At 36.2% G+C, this 27,920-nt stretch overlaps 1 protein-coding gene across 1 annotated transcript in view; it reads left to right on the top strand.

Moving 5' to 3' along the window:
- rps6kb1a (ribosomal protein S6 kinase b, polypeptide 1a) overlaps nucleotides 1-27,920 on the top strand; it is a 63,823-nt gene that overhangs the window by 7,444 nt on the left and 28,459 nt on the right. Inside the window, exons 2-6 of the mRNA XM_056735902.1 lie at nucleotides 4,939-5,013; nucleotides 9,647-9,748; nucleotides 9,907-11,167; nucleotides 21,282-21,382; nucleotides 24,225-24,287. Coding sequence (XP_056591880.1) covers nucleotides 24,270-24,287 — 18 coding nt within the window. The 5' untranslated portion in view covers nucleotides 4,939-5,013; nucleotides 9,647-9,748; nucleotides 9,907-11,167; nucleotides 21,282-21,382; nucleotides 24,225-24,269. The remainder of the gene's footprint in view (nucleotides 1-4,938; nucleotides 5,014-9,646; nucleotides 9,749-9,906; nucleotides 11,168-21,281; nucleotides 21,383-24,224; nucleotides 24,288-27,920) is intronic.

Here is a 27,920-nt window from a genome sequence, read left to right as displayed (position 1 = left end):
TTACAAAAAGATTACAATGTGACAATTTACCCCATAGTGTATGTGCCACAGCATGAGTCAATTAATGTGTGTTCATGGACGTCTTTCTATAGATACATGGATGTATAACAATAATCGTTATCAGTCGATAAAAGCAATTTGTCACACTAACGGCTTTCGGCCGATAGTTTAAAAACCGCCAATGATCAGGACCTGCAATTAAAAGAGGACAGGAAAATGCAATGCATTTGTACTCTCTATATAGAAAATGTTAAGAAACATCACTAGTTTGATATTCAGTCATTATATGAATTAATAACATTTAGGAAGTTAAGAATTATTAATTACATTTTTGTATGGATAAATGTAGTACCTAGCATTTAATTTTTTTCCAATACATTTTTAATAACAGGAGAGATGTTCAATAGATTTTCAAAGCAGGATATTACAGTATGTACCCTTGGCTACAACATTTCTAAAATAAAAAATAGGCCCCAGTCTCTCCTATTTGTTTGCAGTCTCTCATACCTTCCAGTTTGGGGCCTTTTTATTTTGACAACCTTATTTCTTTGTCTGGCATGGAAGTGGGTGGAGGGACCAGAATGAGCTCATGTGGTTTAAAATCCACATTGATAAATCATGAACTAACCCCCACGCATACAGTCACCCCCCACCCAACCACACATTACTTCAGCCCAGGGGATGCTGTCTCATAGTCACCTTCCGTACACACACGAATACACAGATTTCAAACTGGCCTCCCGTCATTCTGGGATTAATCATGTAGTAAATTAAAGTAAAGTCTCTTTGTCTAATCTAAAATGATTTGGATGATGTGTTCTACACGCTTTATGTAAAAATGTGTTTTACAGAAGCACCATGGGAGCCACAAACACAATGATGTCATCGGTTATCTAAACTTAAGTGATTATACAAATAGGATGTTGAGCTTAAAGGGGAAGTGTGTCATTTATTTTTCTTTGTTGTAGCACATTCTACTAATGCTGCTTAATATGTAGAGATAGCAGTAAGAATGCTGTTTGTAAGTCGATGTCCTGAGAAGTGTAAACACTGTGGGTTTTGCTCTGCATGACACGACACGTTGGCTGAGCCAATAGCGTGAGTTTGGGGCGGGACTATTTTTTTCTAGCCAATGCCAGATGCAAATAGTTTTGATAGTGTGAAGAAACCTGTTTGAAAACAGTAATTTTTTTACAATTTCCCTTGTTGTCATAATCGAACATACTTCATTTTAAATGCCAGTTTTAAAGTAAGGATATTTATTTTTATTTTTATTCACGTAATTTGTGAATTGCAATTTCAATAAAATTATAAAATTTAGCAGAAAAATGTGTTATCAATTTGATTTTTAATAATTCAATCATGCACAAGCCCAGCAGAAGTTGGAGAACTGACGGTTGCCAGTACGCAGATCATGAATGAGGGTTGCCAGATCCCAGCCCTCCCTCCCATGTGACAGTTTTGGCTGCACTTTTGCTCTGTTTGAACATGTGTACACTACACGAGTGATCTGGCTCGTCTTTATTGCTTGACCTGGGTTTCTGTGGGCAGCCTCAAGAACGTCGAGTCTTTCATTTCCATTATCCCATCGTTTTGGACTGTGGGCCGGTGTTCTGAGCTAGACAGTTATTGTGGGAAAAAGAGAAGTATTAGGCTATTTTATTGAATTCACAGCTGTTTACATAATTCAACATTTTTTTTTGACCAATGACCACATAACTCATTCACTGTCAATGTTGTTTTTGGTGAATGAAGGTTCACTGGCTGAATCTCAGATTTTTTATTTAATTGAATGTCTGCAATTTAAAATATCATTTAAATTTGGCTATGGATTTTTTGCTTGCATTGAGGAACACAAGATGCTCTCAAATCATAACACGCACATCAAGTTTTGCACAAACGTGTTTGCCTTTTTACCAGTATACTCCTGTGTATTTTGTCTACAGTTATGTAGGATGCTTTATTCAGGAGGTTTACAGATTGAAGTTAGAGATATTTAATATAAATTTTAGTGAACATCATTCATACCTTTCATTTACACACCTCATTGCCACAACAAGAAATACTCTTGTAATAAAATATCTGCTCTTTTTGAACATCTACCAGCCCGACTCTTTGTATAGTGTCTTTGTACGCAGACAGCATTCCAAGACAACAACACACCCGAATGTAAAATGAAATAAAAAAGAACACAGCCAAAGACATTAATTCTGTTCTAAGGCACACAGATGTTAAAACAAGGTGGATGAGCATTTCTCAGATTTACAAAGATTCTTTCAGATTTACAGGGAACGTGAGCAAAATCAATAGAAGTAAAGGTTTTTAAAATTAATGATTGTATTTAACAAATGAAAACGTTGCATCACATCTTTAACAATGAAGAATTTATTATCTGGGCACAGTCGCAGCTTGAGATGCGTACTTTTTGTTTACCATTTTATCTTACAAGGTAAATCATCCTTATCTGAAAAAGCTAATTCTTCGAAATAGCAAAAGAATTACAAAAGCTTTTCTGGCATAACGGGTTGGTAGTAACTGCACCCTGGAGTAACGTTGTGTAATTCACGACAAAACAAAAGTTTTAGGGAAGTTCTTGCCATTGCTCAAATTTAGGATTGCTGTGACTCATTCATCCTATATGAAAACCATTGAAGAAAAGTGACAGTCTGGTATGATGACCGATGATTCAGACTTTAAGAAGCATTCCTTTATGGAGATTAATATGCCCTGCGGCGTTATCAATTTGTGCTGTAGCTCTCGGGTTGCTAGGCTAGCCTGTTTTAGCACCGTGGGGTTTTGGCCTACTTTGTACCGGAAATCGGGGCCTGGCCTTGTTGCAAAACATTTTTTGTTGTTGCTTGGAATTGCATAATTCTCAACTGGCTTGTGTGTAGAATGTGCGTCAGAGAGCACTCCTCTTTTACACCCTGTTAAACAATCATTCAGTCATAAATAAACTACACCTGTGAGAGCCCTCGGTTTACAGAGCAAATGGGCCCGTAGTGTCAGGTGCGTGTGTACATGTATAAGCATGTTAAGTCTGTGTAGGAGTGTCATATTGTCAATTCAAACCTTGTAGTGCTCTTGATTTGTCAGGACAGGAAAAAGATTTATCATCAGCTGTGTTTTATGTGTTAAAACACGTTTTTTTCTTGATTCCTTAAATCGTACTACTGGAAACACAGAAAATCCAAAAGCAATATGCCAGCTGCATCATGTAGAAAATAATGTTATAACTTACTATGATAAAGGTACAGTGTCAGGGCTCTAGACTCATTTTCTCCACTGGTCCACTTACAATTTGGTCGCACGACTTTATTTGGACACCCTTTCTTTAAGTTATCATAATGACCTTGCATAATGATTAGGGATGTCCGCGAGTGTTCGAATATTCCGCAATGACTAATCCAATATTAAAATGCTATTCGAATATTCACATTTTTCTTAAGAATAAAACTGCGTCACCACAAGGTTAATTTACCGCTACAGAGTTGTCACGTCTTATTTAACGCTTCTTTACTTTATCTGTAATGATTTTATAATATACAGAAAATATTAAAAATGATTTGAATGTGTTCCTAAATCTTTGTTCACTCGGATCGCAAGCTAGTTTAAATATTTTAAGTATACACTCCGGATCGCGTTTTATGCTCGGCTGCCGGCTCACATCACCATATTCAAATTTCAAAACTGGTGAGCCACAGAAATCGTTAACACTACTTACATTAGGTATACCGACGTAATATTCAAGGGTTATGTTTTTATTAACTTAAAAATGAGCTACATACACCCTTGCATGGAATTCAACATGTTGTTTCTACAGTAGCCCTAAACAGACAAACTGGTCTACAGAGCGCATTTTGTAAATACGATATCTCCTTCTGCAAAGAAGCGAAAACATGACGACATCATCTGTTTTGTTTCAGCCATTGGTTGCAATTCGCAACCTCCCCACTAGATGCTTTTGCATTTCATACACTGGAGCCTTAAACAGATTTTACCCCTCATAAAGTTAAATAATACTTTTTCTTTCTGCACTTGTATCACTTTCCTATGTCATATTTCTATTAAATAAGGGACATATATTAAGTAACTATGTATATATGATTAAAATGAAAGCTAATCGAAAAATTATAATTCTTTCATAATTAATTCACCCTCAACTCATTCAAAACCTGTATGACTTTCTTTCTTCTGCAGAACACAGATGAAGTTATTTTAGGAAAATTAGTAACCAAACCCTGTCCCCAATGGACTTCCATTGTATAGACACCGCCAAACCACTGTGACATTTCTCAAAATATCTATCTATTGAGGTCGAAGGGTCACACCACCTCATCTCCCCTCCCACTCTCATCATGTCTTCCTCCCTGTACAGAGCAACAGTTGGCTGGTGACACATCATTTCTGTATTTGTGATATGAATGGATTGCAAGAAAGCAGTGAGTGCGCTAGTGAATAATGGAAAGTTGTCTGATGCCTTCTTATCATAATGTATTTGACACAGGTGCAGTACTCGCCCTTAGCAACGGTCGTTTCTTCCCCAGAGCTTCTTTTTTCTCCTTTGATCCAAGGCTTGTTTCTGCCCCCTGGGTTTCCAATTATCACCCCCTAGTGTTTCTGCCTCCCACTTATGGCTTACAAGTAATTGCAGGTCACGTCATGTGATGCAGTTTTGTTGTACAGTCATTGCAAAATCATATTTCTTTGTGCCCTCTTTTTTGGTATGCATTTTGCTGGGTGCTTTTATTACAGTAGGGTTAGACGATTTATACTAAAGCTATTTTGTGTTGGTTCAATTGTATTTAAGTGTGCTCTGCTGTGTTTCTTTTTAGTATATTAGATATTTCATGAACATCACTGCTTAATTTCCAAGTTGTTTATCAATAGTAAAAAGTATTAGTTGGTTTGTTTTTATAATTCTCCCTTTTCTTCTAGGGTACTCACACAGCTCATGCAAAGGCAGTGGGGGTAAAGGCGTCTCTTTTGGCTCTTCTGTATGAAGTGAAGCAGGTAGGGGACTCTTGGTCTTTTCATCAGAGGGTCATGTCATCATTTATTCACCCTCATGTTCTTCAAAACCTGTGTATGACTCTCTGTTTTGTAGAGTACAGAAGATATTTTGAGAAACAACTTTGTGCAAGTGTTCATACAATGGAAGTCAATGGGAGCCAAGATTATTCAAATTATCTTCTTTTGTACTCAGTCAACGTCAAACTGGTTTGGAATGACATGAGAGTGAGTAGATGATAAAATAATATTCATATATAGGTGAACTGTAACTAAGTACAACTGTTTTTTCATTTCAATTCAATTAGGCCTGTCAAACAATGAATCGCATCCAAAATACAAGTTTGTGTTTACATAATATATGTCTGCATGTATTGTGCATATTAATTTTGTATTTATAAAACATACACACATGCATATATTTAGGATAAAAATGTATAAGCATTATTTAATATATATAATGTATATCATTGGTAAACAAAATTAAATACATGTAAATATTTCCAAAAATGTATGTATGTGTTTTTGTTTTCGTTTATAAATACAAAATTAAGATACACAGTACATAGACATATACACTCACCTAAAGGATTATTAGGAACACAATACTATTACTGTCTTTGACCCCCTTTCACCTTCAGAACTGCCTTAATTCTACATGGCATTGATTCAACGAGGTGCTGAAAGCATTCTTTAGAAATGTTGGCCCATATTGATAGGAAAGCATCTTGCAGGTGATGGAGATTTGTGGGATGCACGAAGCTCCCGTTCCACCACATCCCAAAGATGCTCTATTGGGTTGAGATCTGGTGTCTGTGGGGGCCATTTTAGTACAGTGAACTCATTGTCATGTTCAAGAAACTAATTTGAAATGATTCGAGCTTTGTGACATGATGCATTATCCTGCTGGAAGTAGCCATCAGAGGATGGGTACATGGTGGTCATATAGGGATGGACATGGTCACAAACAATGCTCAGGTAGGCCGTGGCATTTAAACGATGCCCAATTGGCACTAAGGGGCCTAAAGTGTGCCGAGAAAACATCCCCCACACCATTACACCACCAACATAATTGCATTAATGAGAAATTGAACAGGTGTTCCTAATAATCCTTTAGGTGAGTGTATTATGTACAGTGTTGGGTAAGTTACTCTGAAAAAGTAATTAATTACTAGTTACTCATTACATATTCAATAGTGTAATTAGATTACTGTCCAAATTACGCTGTCCAAAAAGTATTCAGTTACTCATTACTAATTACTTTCTATATCCTACATCGACCTTGATTAGTAGTGATTCAAGAATATACATGAAACGGCTTATTGAATTCATTCAAATAATATTATTAATTGACCAAAGTATTACAAATGTGAGAATTATACATTAAAGCACAGATTTTAAAGTAAGACTTGGAATTTTGAAGTCAATTACGCTATTGCACACGCATATATTTAACAAAGTATTTAGTTTAATTACATCAAAAGTAACTGTATTTAAATTACAGAAAACATATCAGTAATCCCTTACTTTACTTTTTCAAGGGAAAAGTAATTAAATTACAGTAACTAATTACTTAGTAACTAGTTACACCCAACACGGATTATGTAAGCAGAAACTTTTATTGTTGAAGCGATTTATCGTTTGACATCCCTAAATAAAATGTTCATGTTCATAATTGATTTTGAATGCTACATTTTTGGTGTTTGTCTGGTTACCATATTTGACTATGTTTAAATCTATTCTACAGATGTCTCACCAATATCTGTGCAGATAAATATTATTACTAGATTGCTGATGCTTCATATCTAAGATTCATGTGATTAATACTGACGTCTGATTTCATTGAGGTCTTTTTTCTCAATGATAACTGAGTGCGGTGGGGAAAGAACCTGCCAGTGTTCGTGAATTTCCCCATTGCTGCTTACTAGTGGTTTCACACTTCACACATCAGACATGTGGTTTTGCTATTTTTTTTACTATGAGTAGTACATTCTGTGCTTCAGGGCACACACGCACACACAAGGGCCAAAGAGGAAGTGATTCTATAGACAAGGCAAAGATGGTACAAGCTGAACTAGAAATGTTCTTACCATCCTTCCTGTCATGCACCCATTTATTATGTGCGTATGTAGGGGACTTGCTTACAATGTGTTTACAATTGTGGCTTTTCTATTGAGGCCTCATAGAGGACATTGTTTTTTCAAAATCATTAGGCTTGAACTTAATTTACCCTTCGCTTACGCAACCAAAGTCGAATACATGTTTTTAAAGCTAAAATAATAATTGTTGGAAACTGGTTCTTCGAAAGGTTATCGGAAGGTTTATTACCAAGAATAATCAATCTGAAAAGGGAACATGTTGACCACCAGTAAATGATGCTCTTGAACTATTTTCATCTTCCACTAATCAGAAATGAGAAGTGTTCTCTGTATCTGTGATGATTTTATCAGCTTATATCTGTAAACATGTTTTGTAATGTAGACATTCTCCCAAACATTTCTTTGTACTGCAGCTCATGCTCACTAGGCAGTCATTTTATATTTTCAATCGACATCAGGTAGAAAAAAAAACCTGGAAAAATGATGTTGACAGTGTGGCGCACAGTGAGGTTACTGCAGTAAATAGTGTAGAGGTTACTTATCATTTTGAATTTTTAATGCTTATAATTTTCCTACATTATGCTTTGGTTTTATTCCAAATGTGCACACAAGAACTGGTTATCTTGTCGTCTCCATTCTGAGATTAAGTCTGACCTGTTTTAGTTTTGTTTCAGTAAAAGAAGCAGAAAGGTGGGCTGGAAATCTGGGTCTTAATCAAACCACCTGGCAGTGCCAGACTGACTGCCAGGCTCCGCCCACTCCCAGGAGAGTGGCAATATCGTAGCCCTTATTTCCCACCCTCATGGTGGGGTTAGGGTATTATTTTGTGTGTATTTTTGATAAATCACATTGTTTCGTTTGTAAAAATGTGTGGGTGAATAGCAGACTCACCGAGTAAAGCAGTAAATCTTTTATAATGCATTTATTTTGTAGATTGATTTTGAGTCAGTAGCTGAGACATTTGTCACCCTGTCTGTGAAATCCGGGCTAAAGCCTCATAATCTATTTATGAGATAATGAGCATCAAAGTTTAATTTCAACGATCTTCACTAGGAATTCAATCTTTGATATCGCCTTACTCAGTCAATATATAATATATCATTATTATTATATTATAGATTATATAACTATAGTACGACGGCGTTTTAGTGCCACATTAAAAATAAAAAATCCAAGATTTCCAAGAATAAATCGACTTTATTCTCGAAACATTTCGACTTTATTCTCGTAACATTTCGACTTTATTCTCGAAACATTTCGACTTTATTCTCCAAACATTTCGACTTTATTCTCGAAACATTTCGACTTTATTCTCGAAACATTTCGACTTTATTCTCGTAACATTTCTACTTTATTCTCGAAACATTTCGACTTTATTCTCGAAACATTTCGACTTTATTCTCGAAACATTTCGACTTTATTCTCGAAACATTTCGACTTTATTCTCGTAACATTTCGACTTTATTCTCGTAACATTTCGACTTTATTCTCGTAACATTTTGACTTTATTCTCGAAACATTTCGACTTTATTCTCGAAACATTTCGACTTTATTCTCGTTACATTTCGACTTTATTCTCGAAACATTTCGACTTTATTCTCGTAACATTTCGACTTTATTCTCGAAACATTTCGACTTTATTCTCGTAACATTTCTACTTTATTCTCGAAACATTTCTACTTTATTCTCGTAACATTTCTACTTTATTCTCGAAACATTTCTACTTTATTCTCGAAACATTTCGACTTTATTCTCGTAACATTTCGACTTTATTCTCGTAACATTTCTGACTTTATTCTCGAAACATTTCGACTTTATTCTCGAAACATTTCGACTTTATTCTCGTAACATTTCGACTTTATTATCGTAACATTTCAACTTTATTCACAAAATCTTGGATTTTATTTTATTTTTAACGTAGCACTAAAACGCCGTCGTACTATAGATTATGTTTTCACATAATGTTATTTACAATTTGTATAAAATGATTTTATAGAAAACAGTAAATTAAAGAAAAATGACTAGCGATATTTTCACAGACTGGGTCACATTTGTTTTGGACAGAGACACTATTTCTGAATGTGCATTCATATCAAAAGGATTTTTTAAAATCATTTTACACATTAGCCCTAATAGAGTATTTTCAATTTAAAGGTCCAGAATGTAATTTTGTGGAGGATCTGTTGACAGAAATGGAGTTTAATATTCATAACTATGTCTTAAGAGGTGTATAAAGACCTTACATAAGGAAGTGTAGTGTTAACTTAGAATGAGCTATTTCTATTTAGATACACCGCCCCTTGCATGGAATTCTCCATGTTGTTTCGTAAATAGGTAATATCTTTTGGCAAAGAAGCGAAAACTTGACAATATTTCAGTTCTGTGTCATGCGGCGTAGTGCTTTCGAAAAGAAGGGGTGAGCGTTGGTGTGAGCCGTTGGTTGCAATTCGCAACCTCACCAGTAGATGCTGCTAAATTTAATACACTGGACCTTCAAAGCAGTAATTTTATTGTGATAATTTAATCTTTCCTGTTAGCCCCTGGACCCTGCATGGACACCCCTGTCTCCGGATAGAAATCTTTGGTGAAGGGTGAAAAAGATCTTGCCGAACAGACGCACACCAAACACGTGTTCAGAGGTGAGGATTCTCAAGGCTTATTTTCCAAACTAAGCTGCCTCTCAACGGTTAGCGATTGATTCCTAGAGTGTGCCACCCACACAAACACACATACAAGTACACACACATCCATGCTGGCGGCAGTTTATCAGTGAAAGTAGATCTTTCCTTCCCTGCAGAGCTCATCTGTTTCTCTACCATCCTGCTAACCCCCGCGGACGTTTCTGGGGTTTCTATACTCCCCACCCAAGGGGCAGGTGGAACACACAAACGAACACACCAAGTCACACACACACTAAGTAAACACCTCCTACCGAGTGGCATTGAATACGACAGCTGCCCATGAGATTAGGGCCAACTGCTTTGTGAGTAATGCAGCGTCGGCCGCCATCAAAGCCAGTTGTTTTGAAGGGACAGGATATGTAAGAGGATGTCCAGATTAAATAACAGACCTATTAATGTCAACCTGACAACAGCGGGACACAGAAAAAAAACTTTTCATCATTTGATACGCTCAGATTTTTGCTGCTAGTTCATTAAATATGCATTAAAACGAGCTCATGCTGCACAAATCTTTTTACATTTTGTGTCAAGTCTGTTAAAGTTAACTTAATCCGTTGTGATATCTACTGTATTTACAAAAAGCATCGTCTGTCTCCGTTTACACAGACTCTGTATATTTACGTTAGAATTATTCGTGACACAAAAAAATCTTTATATTATGTAGGGTGCATTTTATTTAGAAAACTGTAAATCACCAAAAATGACTTTAGCTGGCTTTACAGTCTGGATCACACGTTTCTTTCATTCATTAAAGGCTTTTTATTTAATTTTTTTTTCATTTTCATGTTTAAATAGAAGAAAGTGTGTGAAAGGTTGTGACTGTGTCAAATGGAACAGGGGTACAATCTTGAAGTTATGAGTAGGTCAAAAAGAGATAAAATGTCTGTCATTAGAACGTAGCTTCGTCTTTCTGGTTAATCTAGTTGGACCAAGAAAAAAAAAAAAAGATGTGGAGTCATCCCGTCCTTTGCATCTCAGCATTATAACAAAACATGTGCTAAAACAGGCTTTTCTTTATATCAGTTCTGTTATTAAGCAGTTTAGCTATGTAAATTCACACTTGAGAGGTGTGTATCTGAGTAAGTGGACAGGTATGAACCTTCTAATATACAAATATACTGTTCTAAGACATGTTGTTGCTTGGCGCCTATTTGGCCTGGAGGTAAAAGGATTTACGGAAAACCCATGTCATCGATTCAGCAGTTCATGTTTTATGCAAAGTCATCTGATGTCATTTTGGCAGCGTGTGTGTTCACAGGGTGTGAGAACCGTGATGGGGAGCTCCCTTCGTACTGCGTGGTTTGTGAGGTCCTGTTCTCGAGAGCAGGCCCGGATGATGATGACCATGAGATCCTAGCAGAGATGATCGGAACAATGGTAAGATTACTCAGGTGGGTCATATCACATTTATAGGGCCCTCCCTTCGCTGTGACCTTTCTGTTTGTCCTGTTTATTCACATCCAAAGGGAGCAAGCTTTTATTTCAGTGCTTCTTTTATTCTGTCCTGAATTCAGTCTATAAGACAAACACAAAACCACACCCCCACTTTTCACTCTTTATTTGCCTTCTTAGTTCTTACCCTCATAAAACTCTCCAGATATAGTTATTACTGAACTCACACTTCGTTTGGAGAGAGGCGATTGACTTTTGAACTGCATGCACTGGCAAGCATGATTTCCATTTTCGTCTTTTGTCTCCTTTTTATGAATGCCTTTGTCACTCAAATTACAATTTAAACATTAAAGGGGTCATATGGTGCGAATACTTGTTTTTCTGTGTCTTTGGTGCGTTATAAGTTGCCCATGCATTAGACACGTAAAATTGCAAAAATGAAAGTAGAAAAGATGCATTCTATCTAAAGGCAAATGCTCACCCAGACCTGCCTGAAAGGCGTTGTGTAACCACACCCCCACAAATCTATGTCAGTTCGTGGTATGATTTGACTAAGAACGCCTAATGTTTGCGCAAGTAAGTTGAGCGAACCTGTCAGTACAATTGCTTTGGAACCTGATGTTCCAAATATGGTAAGAGGCGTTACATTTCCATCACACGCTTGCAGTATTCAGCCAATCACTACACACTGGTTAACTGGCCAATCATAGCACACCTCGCTTTTCAGAGCGATGAGCTTTGTAAAAAATATACGTGTTTCAGAGAGGCGGTGCAAAGAGGAGATACAAACATGAATGGTATGTGGAAAATACAGCGTTTTTTAACGTTAAGTCGTGTATATACATTGCATTACATCTAAAACAAACCATAATATTATTTTTAGCCGTGTCATTTGACCCCTTTAAATTAGGCATCACATTGTCAAAATCCCATAATACTCCTAGAAGAAGCTTCACCTTCATACATTGCGTGTAAAGGTGTAACTTAAGGGAAACTTTTAGATGGATCGTAGTAAACAAGCAATTTTTTTTAATAATAATTACATAAATGTGATGGTAGAATACATATTGAGCTTTATTAAACGTCCAGTGTGTAATTTTTTTAGAATATCTATTGACCGAAATGTAATATAATATACAAAACAATGTCTTCAGAGGTGTATAAAGACCTTACACAATAAAGCATTATGTTTTTAATAACTTCGAACAAGCTATTTCTATCTACCTTCACGGCAGGTCCCCTTGCATGGATTTCACCATGTTGTTTCTACAGTAGCCCTGAACTGACAAACTGCACTACAGAGCGCGTTTCGTAAATATGTTATCTCCGTCAGGAAAAAAGTGAAAACGTAATGGCATCTTAGTGCTATTTCATCCGCTGTAGAGCTTCGAAAGGGAGGGGTGGAGCGAGCCGTTGGTTGCAGTTCGCAACCTCACCACTAGATGCTGCTATATTTTATACACTGGATCTTTTAGAAATTGTCTTCAATTCTACAAGCCTGTATTTTTATGCATAAAAAGTATTTTTATCTGAAATGTGATCTACCACTGTCTTCATTCAACCATTGAACACATGCACATTGTGTCAGTGTGAACATGTGCGTTCTGATGTGTTACGACAGACTTGGGTTTTTCTCACGAATAGGAAGTTTCTAGTCACTAAAAAACTTACAGAGAACCTTTATCTTGGTTGTTAACCTCAAACCGTCAGTGATGGAACTCTGTATCGTGACTCATTTTTCATGTCCTCACTGTGTTTCTGAATTACTCTACAGCCCAACAGCCAATCGTTTCACACACAGAAAATCTCTCTGTAATTAAAAAACAGCGAAACTGCTTCAAATTCAATCAAATGGACTGTGCACTTTCCAAAAAAATCCAAGCAAGGTTTGTTTTAGTATGATTTTTACACCACTGGTTTAGGTATTGAACATGAACTTAAGCCCTGTTCTGTTTACTCACCCAAAACTCAGCTATGTTTTCCTTGTAATGTATACAACCATTAAGCTTTATATTAATGGTTCTCCACTGGTTTTCCCAGAATTTACAGTGAAGTAAATATAATTGTCTCTTGTATTTTAAGTCACATCGTCTATCGAGGGTTTCAGCAGCAACAACATAAACAAACATTATGTGTCCCAAACTTAACTTCCAGTAGACCTCCGTAAAGATTTAGAAACTGTTGAGTAGTTTTAATTTAATTGAATAAAGTTAATATACAAAACAATATTTATATGAATAACTAAAAAATATTATAACCAAAGATAGAAAGTGAACTTCGGGTCAGCGTGTGCGTCCGATGATATCGTCTATAGGTAAACGCTAAAGATATAGGTTTTTTGTCTTCCCTTCTATATAAAAGCATACTTATTTTACTATACTAACTTTATTCCATTTTCCCTTTCTTGCTTTTTATTATAAATAAGTAGCAATATTTGTTTTTTCAGAACTGTCCTGCGATCCACCATTTGAGATGTTCCGCTTTATTAACCGTATATTTGTTTAACTTTGTGTATGTGTCTATGAGTGTTTATGTGTTTGCACATGTGTATATTTGTGTTTGTCCTGTCCTTACATTTCTCATCTACACAGGCAAAGAAAATATAAAGAGCAAGTTAAAGCAAGAGAGCAAAATGAAATGCAAGATGTCCGGATAGCCGAATGAAAAACTTGCTTCAACAAAACAAACATGTTATGACTTTATGTATTTTGTCCGACTGCTTTAAGATGCGTCGCCATCTCTCTTGCTCTCTCTCTCTCTCTCTCTCTCTCTCTCGCTCTCTCTCAGTTTTATTCTGTCTGTCTCTCTCATGATCTCTCACTCCCTCTCTGTCGCTGTAAGTTCGGTCATTCTGGCGTTCGCGTCTGGGTCGCAGCATCTCTCTTTAGCGCTGCAGGACAGTTTCTCCGTACAGTTCCCCATAGTCCTCTCCTCTTGCGCCTCTCGTCTCAGTTGTGCAAACGGAGCCTCATATCCTCTGAATGAAGACGCTTCCTCTGTGGCTTTTTTATTTTACCGAAGATTTCTGATGCTGCTGATCTGTGATTGGTCACCCTGAACCCCATTTGTCTTTCAGAAATCATCCTTCGGTACAGTCGCGAAACAGGCTGCGACGAAACGATCCGACGCCGTTCCTTTCTCCGAAGCGGATTTCAAAATCTTATTTTGTTAAACGCCAGGACTGTTTAAAATTGAATAGGTTCAAAAAGAGCTCAATTTTTCATCTTTTGAGGGAGCAAAGGAACTGGTTGAATGAGTATTTGTGTGTGTTGACAAATGTGTGCTTTTTGTGTGTATGTGTGTTGACAGATAAAGCACTTTGCAAGAATGACTTTTGGTGTCCCCTGCTCACAGGTCAAGGGCATGGGATTATATGTCAAGTGCATGTGTCGTCATGCTGGTTTCTGTTAGCACCGGACGCGTCGCACGTGTCTGCACATGAGCCAGGCTGGCACGAACCTGCTAGATACACATCATCAGCTACATCCGTTTTTAGCTATGAACAGCTGTGCTTTAGTCACTGAAATGGCATCATTCCTGATTTTTTCCTTCTTGTTAAAGTTTTGACATTCTTATATGTTCCATCTCTTAAAAAACACACACAAAAGAAGTGTCTGTTTGAAAGAAAGACTACTTCTTTGTTTCCATTGGACTAACTGTGTTTAAAAGCCAGGAAAAGGTAACACAGCCGTTTATTTATATATATTTCCCAGCACTGAAAGGGTTAGGCAGTCTGTGAATTCTCCACTGCCAACTCCCAGGCAGTTGAGTAAAGTAACCCGATTCAGAGGCATCTGCGCTGGGAAGGGCACGTATCCGCCTCCCCCTCCTTTCCCCCCCATTCCTCTCCTCCCGTAGCTGTGGTTAGCCCCGCCCTTTCAGGTCACGTGACTTCTCTGAAACTCCCTCCTCCCCCTGCCTCCCCCCATGTTTCCAGTAAACCGCTTGTAAGGAGGGGCTGAGTCAGTCTGAAACCAGCTTCCTTTTGACCACAGCTTGTTAAGAATTTGTCAACGTGGACTCCAGGGCGCACATTTTTTTCCTCGTTTCGCGATAGATAGATTTGAATTTTGTTGTCCCTCCCTGGAACGGTCTCTGGCTCTGATTACGTCAGGCAGCCATAATCACTTCCTGTGCTTAGCCATAGAAAGAGAGAGAGAGCACGTGTGCGTGGATTTCATTACGGACTTTGATATTTGGCGACTTGTGTGGCAGACACGTTTGTCTCGGTGACTTTCTGAAAGGGGTTCATTCATAAAAAATAAGAACGATGTCATAACTGACTGATGAACTGATTACGGTCTTCTGCCGGGTGTCCCGGCTGGCTGTCGGATTTTTCCGGATCACATAAGATCATCTGTAAAATTTGCTTTAGCAAACTCACTTGCAATCTCACAGACCGACAAATGAACATTCCATGTATACTGAATGGAAACTGGAGCGGTACAAAAAAAACTTTTGAGACACTTTATAAGAATCTATTAGCTGCTTATTTTTATTAAAGATATTTAAAATATTCGCTCACCCTCGAGTTGTTCCAAATCTGTATACATTTCTTTGTTTTGATGAACACAGAGAAAGATATTTGGAAGAATGCTTCTTGGCCACCATTGACTACCATTATAGGAACAATTAAAATCGTAGGCAAAAGTGCCCCAGAACTGTTTGATTTCCTTCATTCTTCAAAATATCTTCTTTTGTGTTCAAAAGAACAAAGAAATGTATAAACAAATTTTTGGTAGTCGATGGTGGTCAAGAACTGTTCAGTTACAAACATTCTTCCAGAACGCAACAATTTTATAAAGATTTGGAGCAACTGGAGGTTGAGTAAATGAAGACAGAAATTTAGATTTTATTGTGAACTGTTCCTTTAAGTGAACGATTGCCACCCGCTAGCCTCAGGTATATGTTGATGGTTTATGTATAGGAATGTTGCTATTGTTACTAAGGAACCATTGACGTAAGGCGACCCTGGGGGAAGTCAGTCTGTGGAAGCAGTAACATTGTAGCGCAGTGGAAAGAGGAATATTATGAGGTGTGACTGTAGATTAAGGAAACACCTTTTTCTTTCATGTGTATGCGTCAGTCTTTTTTAACGTCTGTGTCAACGAAACGACAATGAACCCGCTGCAATGCAAAATATATTACATACAAAGTAAAGCGTATAAATAAAGATATCTTGAGTGTATTTGTTTCTTTAGAATTACGTCCTAAGAAGTATAAATATTGAAATGTGTTTCCTTGATATTATGCTGAGCTTCTCCTTACACAAGTAAATAAATGACGAAAAAGACATGAAAAGACTTAAAGGGATAGTTCACAAAACAAACAGTTAAATTCTGTCATCATTTATTAACCCTCTTGTCATTTCAAACCTGTATGACTTTCCTTCTTCACAAAACACAAAAGAAGATGTTTTGAAGAAAGTTGGTAACAGAACAGCAGTGACACCCATTCACTTCTACTGTATTATACGGACACAAAACCAATCGTGAATGGCGTCCACTTAACAACATTCTTCAAAATATCTTTTTTATTTTTGTGTTCTGCAGAAGACAGAAAGTCTAACAGGTTTAAAAAACGTGAGTAAACAATGACAGAATTTGTATTTCTGGGTGAACTATCCCTTTAAAAAAATGTGCTGGAAAGGCTTCAGAGAGCAGAACTTGTCTCCCATGGTTTTACTAAAGGTACACCTTTGACGAGATCTCTTAAATGTAATTGCTGGTAAACGCCGCCCTGAGGGACGGCTGGGTCAGTGCTGGTAAAGGCAGTGGACTGTGGTGGCTGAACATTTTGCCAAATGGAAATTTTCCATGTCCATAGAAAAAAAAGGTTGGAAATCGACTGGTTATTCATCCGTCATGTCAGATGGCCACTGTTGTGGTTAGGCAGGGAGTCTTCCCTCTAGAATTATGAATATGTCACAAAGTCATGATTACATGTGTACAACTCTATAAAACTCAGAAATAGATGCCGGATCAAGCTCTTGTCGGTGTTCCGAACTGTTTGGTTAAGGATCGGCTATAACGTCAGAAAATGACTAAGGAGAATTAGTCAGAATCGGAGCAATACGACATTGTCAGATTTTTTTTCAGTCTTCATAAATGAGTGATTGATTGTCAGATTTCTTTTCAGTCTTCATAAATGAGTGATTGTTGAGGTCTGTTATATGGGGTTTGTGGTTTAGCTCCGTCTATTCAGCACGTGCAGCTGGATGATGGGTGAATCGTGTTCACAGATGTCTGGAGATAAAAGATACCTTTGAAAACAGATAAGGCATTTGTAAGTGGACCTGAATGCAGTGATTTAGTCTCGACATTACTCAGCACTTTCTTGTGACCGTTCGAAACTGACTCACCGCTCCGAGCAGAATGATGTGTTTGTATCGGAGATGGGCATGAATGTGTCTCCTTTTTGGCACTCTTTAATAAAACGCTTTGATGTTGTGATTTAAAGCTGCACTCTGAATAAAAGACATTCCTGTCTTACCATCCTGACATCCTTTAAACAAATGTCTGGTTTAAAAACCGAACACAATCTATAGAGAAGAAAAGCAGTAGGATGCTTTAAAGAAAAAAAAACAGTGGAATGCAATGTGCTGTTGCTATGTGTCCAAACAGTCTTTGTGATTGGACAGAATAAATTCGTTTTTTTAAGTTGGTCCAATGAAAATACAGCTGTTCTGGCCGGTCCCCGTCACCCCTCCCTTTTCTCCACTGCCAGCTTTTCTTGGACCGATTTGTTGTCCATATTAGGTCTGATTTGGTCAAATCCCCTCCCATGCCCCTTAACTATTGTATCAAGCACTAATGCACTTTTATCTCCGGCAACAAGATGCTTTTTCAGCATATGTACAGTAAATGAATTAAAGATGATGTCATTGGCCCATGTCATCAATATATTAATTGGATTAGCCACCTGTCAGCAATTTTACAGTAACCCCGCTCCGATCAGTGGATATTAAACACTTATTTTCGATCATGCGATGCAATTGCAATTATTTATGTGTGCGCACGAAATTTTCAAAAATAAAAAAGATTAAAAAACATGTTAATGGATTGATACTGAGTTAACAGTTATCAGTTTTTAACATCTGCACAATAATAAGGACTAAATGCTTACTGAAGATTCAAATCTGGCATGGTTTATGAATATGTACATAGGAGGAAAATTATCTTAATTAAATTTGTTCTCATTTATTATTATCAATAGAATACATTACAAAATGCATTTATTTCTTTAAAACATGACTTTTTAGATTACTATGGGCTAAACATTTCATTTTTATTATATATTTTTAAAGAACATTTAAAATAAGCACAAATCCATTCACTGCAATTTCTGTTAAATGAAAGCTTTTAACTAACTGTTAACTATTTAATTGTATTCACCTACAGATCTTTACATTGTCTGCTCGTTCACATAAACATTAAATGTCTAGTGACTTTAATAATTTAAATTAAAGCCTGCTTGTTTGTTAAAAGTATATCAGCTTTATATCTGCTGAACATTAACGCTGACACAGTTTCTAGTAACCTTCGAAATGTTTTTATAAGAATATTCCAGTATGTCTTCCCTTCCCAGACCTTTTTTATCCTATATTGCATTTAACCACCCCTCTTCCCAGCAAAGGTATAATCAGGAAAAATCCATGTCATTTCAGTTAAAGAGTCTTTTGTGAGAAAGAAGAGAGAGGAATAAATCTTCAGATATTTCAAGCATTTGTGACTCACTGGAATTATCTAGACGTCTGGTCTTGCCCCCCACTGTTTTAATTGTAATGGAATTTGACAAAATGTCATTCAAAGGTTCACAGATCTTTCTGGTAAGGGTTAAACATTCAAACAATACTTTATAAGGACAGTCTTTTGTTGAAACATGCATGCAATCTGTTTGATAAAAACAAATATACAGATCATGTGATGTCGAATGTCTAAAAAAACACTTGATAAAAAGAAGTCAGTTTGCAAAATATTGATTAAGATGATTCGGCTGTGTTTTTGTCTCTACCAGTCTATCAGAGACCGGTAATAACTACTACTTGTTCTTAAGTGAACACAACACACACACCCTTTCTCTCTCTTTCGCTCTCTCATGATTTAATGCAGAAATCCTTTTCGATTACTATTAAAAAACATGCAAAAATGTACAGAGATAAATAGAAACATAAAACAAATGTTTGGATGCACAGAACATGCCTTTGCAAAACAAGAAGTGTCATTCGTTTTACTCATGGTTTATCAGTGTGTATTCTTTGAGTCAGAGAGCTCTCATGATTCCGTCTCAATATCCTTACATTTATTCTAATTGTTTCATCAAAAAAACAGTTAATTCTGATATTGCATTATGTATTGCACAAACGGTTTTGAGAGTGCATGTTTTGCAAACCAAATGATTATTTAGAAATCTCACAGAATATGTGGCAACGTGCAGCACGAGTTATCAGAATCCTGTAATCAGAATCATGTTTAATATTGCAAAATTACATGAAATGTTTGAATTAATCAGTCAAAAAATGTTAAAATGACTTCACAAAGACAAGACAAAATCAGCAAACGTCTCAATAATAACAATAATTGTTACTTATTATACAATTTAAATGTTTTTAAAGATCAAGCTTAATTTAAAACAGAGTTTTTTAAATAATTTAGACTGTAAAGAATTCTATTAATAAACAAACCACTGGGTTGAGCTAATAAAATTAGTGTTGTGACAAAATATGTTTGAAATATGATTTAAGAAGTGATGTGGTTATTATTTCATAGAAATAGCATTGATTTATGTATTTATTAGATGTTCGTTTTTAAATAGCAGAGGCACGAAATCTTTGTCTGTTAGAAACATTTCTTTAGTAAATAGTCAAATAATTTTTCTTAGTGTTAATGTTTTTTATTGGTTTTGTATAGATGAAATATTTTTTATTTATTAGAATTTATTGTAATGTGTTCGATGTATTGTTAAATACATATTGTTAAAAAAAGTATAAACTGTATATTAGAGTTAGTTTAAACAAACATTTCCAATGCAAAAATCACTGGATTTATGCTCTGGTGTTCATTACTGGCAAATTGATCTCCTAATAAAAACAATAACCGTTTATTTCTTCTTAACATGCTGTAATTATATATTTTTTCTGAATGTTAATTTATTTCTTGGACTTCTGTTCAATCTTTAAAAGATACTAACAGATGTTTCTCTGAAAAGATGAAGAAATGTGTGTAAGGTCTTAAAAATATTAGTTTTATAAGGCTTTGTGTGTCTTCTTTTTCCTTATATCTTGACAGCTGAGGGAAAAGGAGATCTGATGACTTTATGTAAAAAGTTTGAATCTGTTTTTGTTGTTTTTCTTATCTTTTCTGAGTCTTTTCTTAAAATATGATCAAACATGTGATACAATCATGCAAAAATACTATTATTCTTTTGTAATTAAGGATAATTGTAATATCTGAATTAGATTTTCGTTTACTAACATTTTCATAGATCATATAGAATGATAATTCTTTCGTCTGTATTTTTAGCTTGGGCTAATAACAGTGATTTAACTGTTTTTCTCATAATTTTCTGATCCGTCAGATGTTCTAAATTATTATAACTATTAATTGCTATAAATTACTGTACCATATTAGGTATTTTACTAAGTAAATGACTGTACTTTACTAAGTAAATAACTTTTCTATCCTCTCATTCTCATACTTATATTGTTATTTCTTTAAAACATCGCCACCAGAAAAATCCACTGTTCTATAAATCTTTGATTCATAGTCTAGGAATCTCTGCTTGTGTTCAGGGGAACAGAAGGGCTTTCAATAGATTATTAGTAATAACAAGAATATGTCACAGTTTGTCAGCAATCTATTGTTTTGTTAAAATAATTAACTATAAAGAAATGATTTGGTACCAGACCGAAAGTTACAGTTCTGCTTCCTGCATCTTTGTCCGCACTCATTTTTTAACTTACTCTGACCTAAAACTAAAAAGAATACACATAATTGAATGCACTATTTGTATTTACATTTAGTTAAAATTCTGTCTATTGTCGGACAAAATGTTTTCATTTTAATTTATCAGACATCTATGATTTTCCTCTGCATTTCAGATCTCAAAGCGTTTATTTGATGTGTCAGGGGACATTCTCCAAACCATTTCTGGAGTATTTTCAGTTCCACGGGGAAAAACGTGATAAAGATAAGCACTGAGGTGAGTAATGTTAGGCACAATCAAATTATCACACCCTGATATTAACAAATTATTTCATGATTGTGGAGATGTTTATCCACATCCTTCTATGTGTTTTGAGTTTATATTTATATGTGAAAGTGACATGACATGTGCTGATATACAAGTTAAAAAAATCGTCAGTTATTGCTTAAATGCAAATAAAAGAGATTGGGAAATATCACTAGTGTATGAAAGTGGCAAATGTACTAACAATGAGCATTGTATATATACAGTATATATGAAGAGTTTTGTTCCAAAATGAGATTTTTTCAAATATCATATTTTTTATTGTGTTTTTTATTCAATATTTTATTGCGTTAGTTAGCCGTATTTTATGAGTTATTATGGCTTGAATCAAAACAAACCAACTGCAGTTTAATTGATATTACTTGGAATGCACAATAAAAACCATGTTTTTTAAAAATTCTTAAAAACAGAGTTATCTTGTTTTGGAAACAAACTCTATGTATGAATATATATATAAATATATATATATATATATATATATGTACGTAGGTAGGTAGGTATATATAAATATATAGCATAGCATTATATACAGAGTCAATATAAATGTCCCTGCATTTATATTTGGATTTATACACAACCATAAATATGAGGTATATTGATCTTTTTGTATTAGAAACCTACTAAATCTCCATTATATCATATTTGGTTGCCAGAAGTAACATTCAGAGCAACTGTAACTCTAGTAAATCCAGAGGCGGCCATTTTGTGTTTTATCTTCCTCCATTTTGTCAAAGTTGCAGCTGTGGTAGTCTCTCAGTTGAGACGCCCAAACACTAATTCCACATTCATGTGTATTAAATTATAGTGGAAGTGATCCAAATATACTTTAACACACACACTTGAAAAAGTTTTGTGAAGTCTTAGTAAGGTGGAGTCAGGCTAAACTTACGCTGTTCTTTTTTTTGGGTGTCACAATTTTTTTAAACAAAATTTTAAACACATTTGCTAATGAGATCTTACTGAAGTTCATTTTTATTGCCTTTTTTATTCATGTTGTTGAAGTGAACCGACGTCTTCAAGTAAGTTGAGCAGAGTTTATTGAGATGCCACGTCACCGCTATGACTCGGTGACGAGTTTTTTTTTTTTAATAAAAAGGCTCTCACACACAGACACACTAACAACCCTGTCTAGAAAATGTGTACTTTCCTTACTGTACGACAATATCTTCCAACAAAGAGGCCAGTTCATGTACAAAAAGTATAGCTACCTTAAGTGTCTCGTAATAGTTAAATAGTTTTGTGCTAAACTGCACATTAAAAAATGAAACAATGCAATGAGTCCAACAGTCATAGTAAAGTTGTGCTTGTGTGTGTGTGAGACATTGAGATAAAGAGATAGTAGAATGTGTTACGAGGTTAATGTTAGTTTAATAGTGTGAACTTTAGTGTGTCAGAAAGAAAAATGAGATACACTGTGTGTGCGTAGGTCGTGATGTGAAAGGATGCAGGACTTAGTCATACATCTAAAGTATCTGAATGGCCTTTTAGTCTTGCACCTCACCTGTGGATCAGGTGTATTCTGACACACAATATGTTTTTGTATATAAAATGACACACTCGTCTCAAATGTTATCTTTCATTTCACCGTGAATAACTGTGGTGTTATACTGGTGTTGTAGTAGAAGCATATATGGTGAATTGCTGTAATGGGAAATAGAGGAAGAAATATTGGTGTTAATAATCAAGCATTTCGGTTTAAATGATGTCTTGTGAAATAGTTGAATAGTGTTATAAATAAAATAAAAATATATTTGCTATTATGAAGGTACAAAATATTTATTAAATTTGACTAATTTAAAATGTTTTAATTTGAGGCTTTTTTATTAATCATCAGAAATAAAAAACCTTCGGAAATCTTTGAGATTTCGTTTTTTTTTCGGAAATCATCATTCACTAATACAATCTTTGGTGAGAGACCTTCTTCATAAAATTTAGCTTTTACTGAATCTCAAACGCCTGTATACCACCACTCATATAGAATATGTTTTGGTAATAAAGACAAAGATAAAAAAGTGCAGAAGTATTTTACAAAGTGATTTTTGCAAATGAATATTGACACTCTTGGAAACACATGGTAGCCTATAGTTAATCCTAAATTGTAAGTGAATTATCCACACACAACATGCTTTGTCAAAGCATAAAATAAAATAAAAACATAATGAAGATGTTATCTGCACAAAAGAAAAATATGTTATCTGCACAAATGATGACACTGCACTAAAACTACACACTTCACGCACGCAATGTCCAAATGTGTCACACAGAGGCCCAGACGTTATGATTGGTGTTTACGCGACTCGGTCACGATGGCTGAAGAAATAACACTACTGCAAACAAACAGCATGAGTAAGTTCAGACTGATTGAGAAGCCCACCCCCCAACACACACCCGTACCACCCATCCTGCTTTTTATCATGGCTGATCGGGAATTGTGACTCAGCAGGATCTAGACAGGATCCATCTTTGATCCTAGTTTAATTCCAGTCTGGTTTTCGAAAATGTTTTGTCTTTTTTCGCAACCCCCCCTCGAATGTATTAGCTGTAGCGCCGGGGCCCCTGTAGACTCACGCTATCTGTATATTGCCTCGCCAGTGTCTGTCAGCATGTTGTGCTTTAACCTCTGATCAAAAAACCTTCTCTTTCTGACCGCTGCTTGCTCATTTGCTGTGTTGGAGGGCCCATGGGGGGGTTCGCTGATGTGGTTATGAGTGTATCACCCAGTTCCACTCCCCAATGAGCGCATGGTTAGATGGATAACTTGATGGAGTGACTCGGTCTCTCTCTCTTCATACAGAACGTCTTTGTGATCATTACCTTCAGTGTGAACATAGTGGAGCAGATGGTGGCCCCTTATTGGGTGAGTAATTCAAGACATTGACTTATATCTGGGGGCCCATGAGCAAATGGAAAGGCAAAACATTGTCAGTGTGTGTGTTTGTGTGTGTATATGTGTGTGTGTGTGGTTATTGTGTGTCAGAGGGTGGGTGGAGGTATAGCGTTAAATGAAAGTATGGAGAGAAAGTAACAGACAAATGTGCCTTTGAGCTTTTTTCGTTCTGTGTTCAGGTCTCTGACTGGGAAAACCCTTCACATGAGGTGTCTACCTACAGTTCCACAAAACATTCATTTGACAGTTTAACGGTGGAAATATGCTTAAAAATAGTGTAGATTACAGGCCACAGACACAAATTCTGACTTTATTTTAAAGTTCCATCCATTTGGTTTGCATATGTCAATGGCCTTAATAGAAGGTCATTGTTAGTAGGCCCGTATGGTTTATTGACTTATATCGGCGGTGTCACACGCATATACTATGGTTGGTCTCGAACTAAATCATACTGTCCCTCAAACTTAAATTCTTTAAAGTATATAGAAGCCACTAGCCGGGTGGCAATGTCCATGAGGGGGCCACTTTAACGGTTAGAATTAAATACAGCACATACTGTAACCTTGTGAACGTGCATAACTATTACCTTGTATGAGTTTCTTTCTTCTGCAGAACACAAAAGAAAATATTTTGGGGAAGGTTGGTAACCAAACAACATTTGGTTTGGCACATAACCACCGAGACATTTTTCTAAATATCTTCTTTTGTGTTACACATAAGAAAAATAGTCATACAGGTATTTAATGACATAAACCCACTTTGCACGGGATAAGTATTACCTGGGGACCTCTACTCATTTGTTATAATTGCAGAGGTTGTTTGTGATCTTAATCCCGTGCGAATCGCCCATGTCTGTAATTTGTCAAGTAAAAATTCCCCTGCAAATTACCAACCATATTTTGACGAACACCATGGTCCTGTGATAATATGGGTCATATATCATTATATATCAAGGTTTTATCCACCGTGTGCAAATAATGGAGGCTGTTTTGAAGTATTTTGATATCATTTCGCTTGCTTGATCATATCTGCCAACGCTGTCGTTTTGGCCGGGAGACTCCCGTTTGTTTATTTATCATGGAAACTCTTGTAACATTTGAGACCTGCGACCACGGCGATCTTCTGTCCGGTTCGCGGGTCTCAAATGCTGACAGGTACGGTCATATATCATTAAACACTATACAACAAGGCTGTCAAACTATGCGCAAAGCCTTGCCATCACATCCGGGAAATAATACGTAAATTTGAGTAAAATCACAGGCTTGACTTATCCCGTGAGAATGCGTCACATGATATACAGGTATAGGGAGGTAGTTTTGAAATCACACGAGGTCCCCAGATAATACTAATCCCGTGCAAATAGGGCTTTAGGGTTAAGAAAACGATTTTACAGAATATGTTTTTAGGTGAACTACCCCTTTAAGTACTAGAAACACCTGAGCGGCCTTATGAAATATCTCACCGGCCGAATGTATAGTTTGACACTTCTTAAGTCACTAATTGAAGTTGCGTCCTTTTTTGTCTATATGAATAATATGTATCGGTTGTTGTTCTTGAGTTATTTGTGTGTTTATTTCTGTTTTTGGGTTGGCTTTTGATGACTGTGCTGGATGGTTATTTGGTTCAGTTGGCTGATGGCTGTAGATCTGACGACGTTTCTCTGTCATTGCACTGTGGCGTGTGCCTTCTAATCTGAAGATGACGCCTACCCATAGTGTTTCATATGCACCACCAATTCACATAAAGATCCCATAATGGCAACGATGACTGTTTGGAATATTGTGAGTGGGTGTGTGTAGGAAAGAGGGAGCGATACAGAAACAAAGATAGAGAGATGAAGACAGAATGCGACAGGCAGACAATCTGGGTTCTTATTTGAACCTTCGCAAAACCTACCGACATCATCCAAAGCGCTCTCACTGCACTAAAGAATATTTATCGTGAAATAATCATTTCTGGGGGAAACATGACATGCACTTTCAGCGAAAAGCAATAAGAAAGTCTGCCATATACATTTGAATGATATATTCAGGACGTGAAAGTGACTTGGAATAAAGTTAACAAAATTAAGATTGAAGCTCTAGCTTAATTTACTGTGTGTGTTGTTACGACATAACATCTGGATAGCGCCGTTGGTTTCTGACACGTTTAGGCAACGGGTGAAACTGTGATTATGACCATAAAGATCAAATTTTACCGTACAAGTCTTCTTGTACAAGTCTGTTTTACAAATTCTTTATTGTTTTAAGTCTTTTCTAAGATTCCACAGTGAGATGACTTTTAGATCATTTTCGTACAGTTTGACGGCCAGCAACAATCGCGAAGGACTTTTTAAACCACATAATACGCAGCTGGTTAAACTCTGCGGTTTGTTTGTCCGACAAAATGGCGAATAACATCAAGGGGCGCATAATATCAGCGTTATGATTGGTCTGGCCGCCTGTCACTTCCTGTCTTGAGCAGCTATGATGACCCGGAAAACTTTTCGCAAACCAAAGTTACATTTGGAAATGTATCGAAGTCATTGCACTAGAAAATTAAACCGAGAGCACAGATAGCATAGAAGCAAAATATGTCATGCAAAAGATTTAAATTCTAAAAACCACCTGTTGGATAAAGTAAAGAAAAGCTTTAAAAGCAACATAAGTCTTAAAGGGACATATCATCCAAGAAAATTCTGTCATTATTAACTCACCACTGAGTTATTCCAAACCTGTATATATATTTCTTTGTTCTGATGAAGACAGAGAAAGATATTTGGAAGAATGCTTTTAACTAAACAGTTCTTGGCCACCATTGACTACAATAGTAGGAAAAATGACAATGGTCATTTGCCCCAGAACTGTTTTCAACAAAACAAATACATTCTTAAAGCAGTTTTTCCTACCATATTAGTCAATGGTGGCCTAAAACTTTTGGGTTACATGTATTCTTCCAAATATCATTTTTGTCTGATACCACTCTCTGTAGTGTTTTGTGTTACTGATGCAATTACATTTCAAACATTTTTAAGCAAAACCAAATGTCCATATACCTTTACTGTACTTACAGTACACTCATACTGTACAATATGTTTTTGATGGTGTAAGACTTAAGGTCTTTGCACATACAGTCCGAAATTTTGGTATGCGTTTTTTCGTATTTGGCTTTCGTTTCTACGTTGTCTCTGAATTGTTAAAAAGGCCAATCAAAATGCTTGACGGATGCGAAAAACGCAGAAAATCGAACCCAGTCCGAATTTTTTATGACGGACTAAAATATCGGAGGCAGTGTGTAAATGTGAGGTCGTATTTATTTTTTAACATGCGCACATTTCGGACGCGAATTTCGGAATCAATGTGCAATGTGCTTAAGCTTCACAGGAAGTAGTATACAGTAAAAACTGCGCTGTTGTGCTTTAATGGACTATTTAATACAATCTACCATATGTTTTGTTAAAAAAAAACAGACATGCTGTATTGCGTCCAACATCTGACTGCGGTAAGGCTCTCAGATGTAATGTACTCTATTAAACACTTGTGCTGTGACAATGGGCATTGGTGTTTAAACGGGGTAATAGGATGCTATAGGTGGGGTTCAGCACTGCTGTTTTTGGCTTGTGAA

This window comes from Triplophysa dalaica, chromosome 22 (genome assembly GCF_015846415.1).
Source record: "Triplophysa dalaica isolate WHDGS20190420 chromosome 22, ASM1584641v1, whole genome shotgun sequence".
Lineage (NCBI taxonomy): Eukaryota > Metazoa > Chordata > Actinopteri > Cypriniformes > Nemacheilidae > Triplophysa > Triplophysa dalaica.
Note: the sequence above shows the minus strand (reverse complement) of the source record. Positions and strands in the feature narration are given on the sequence as shown.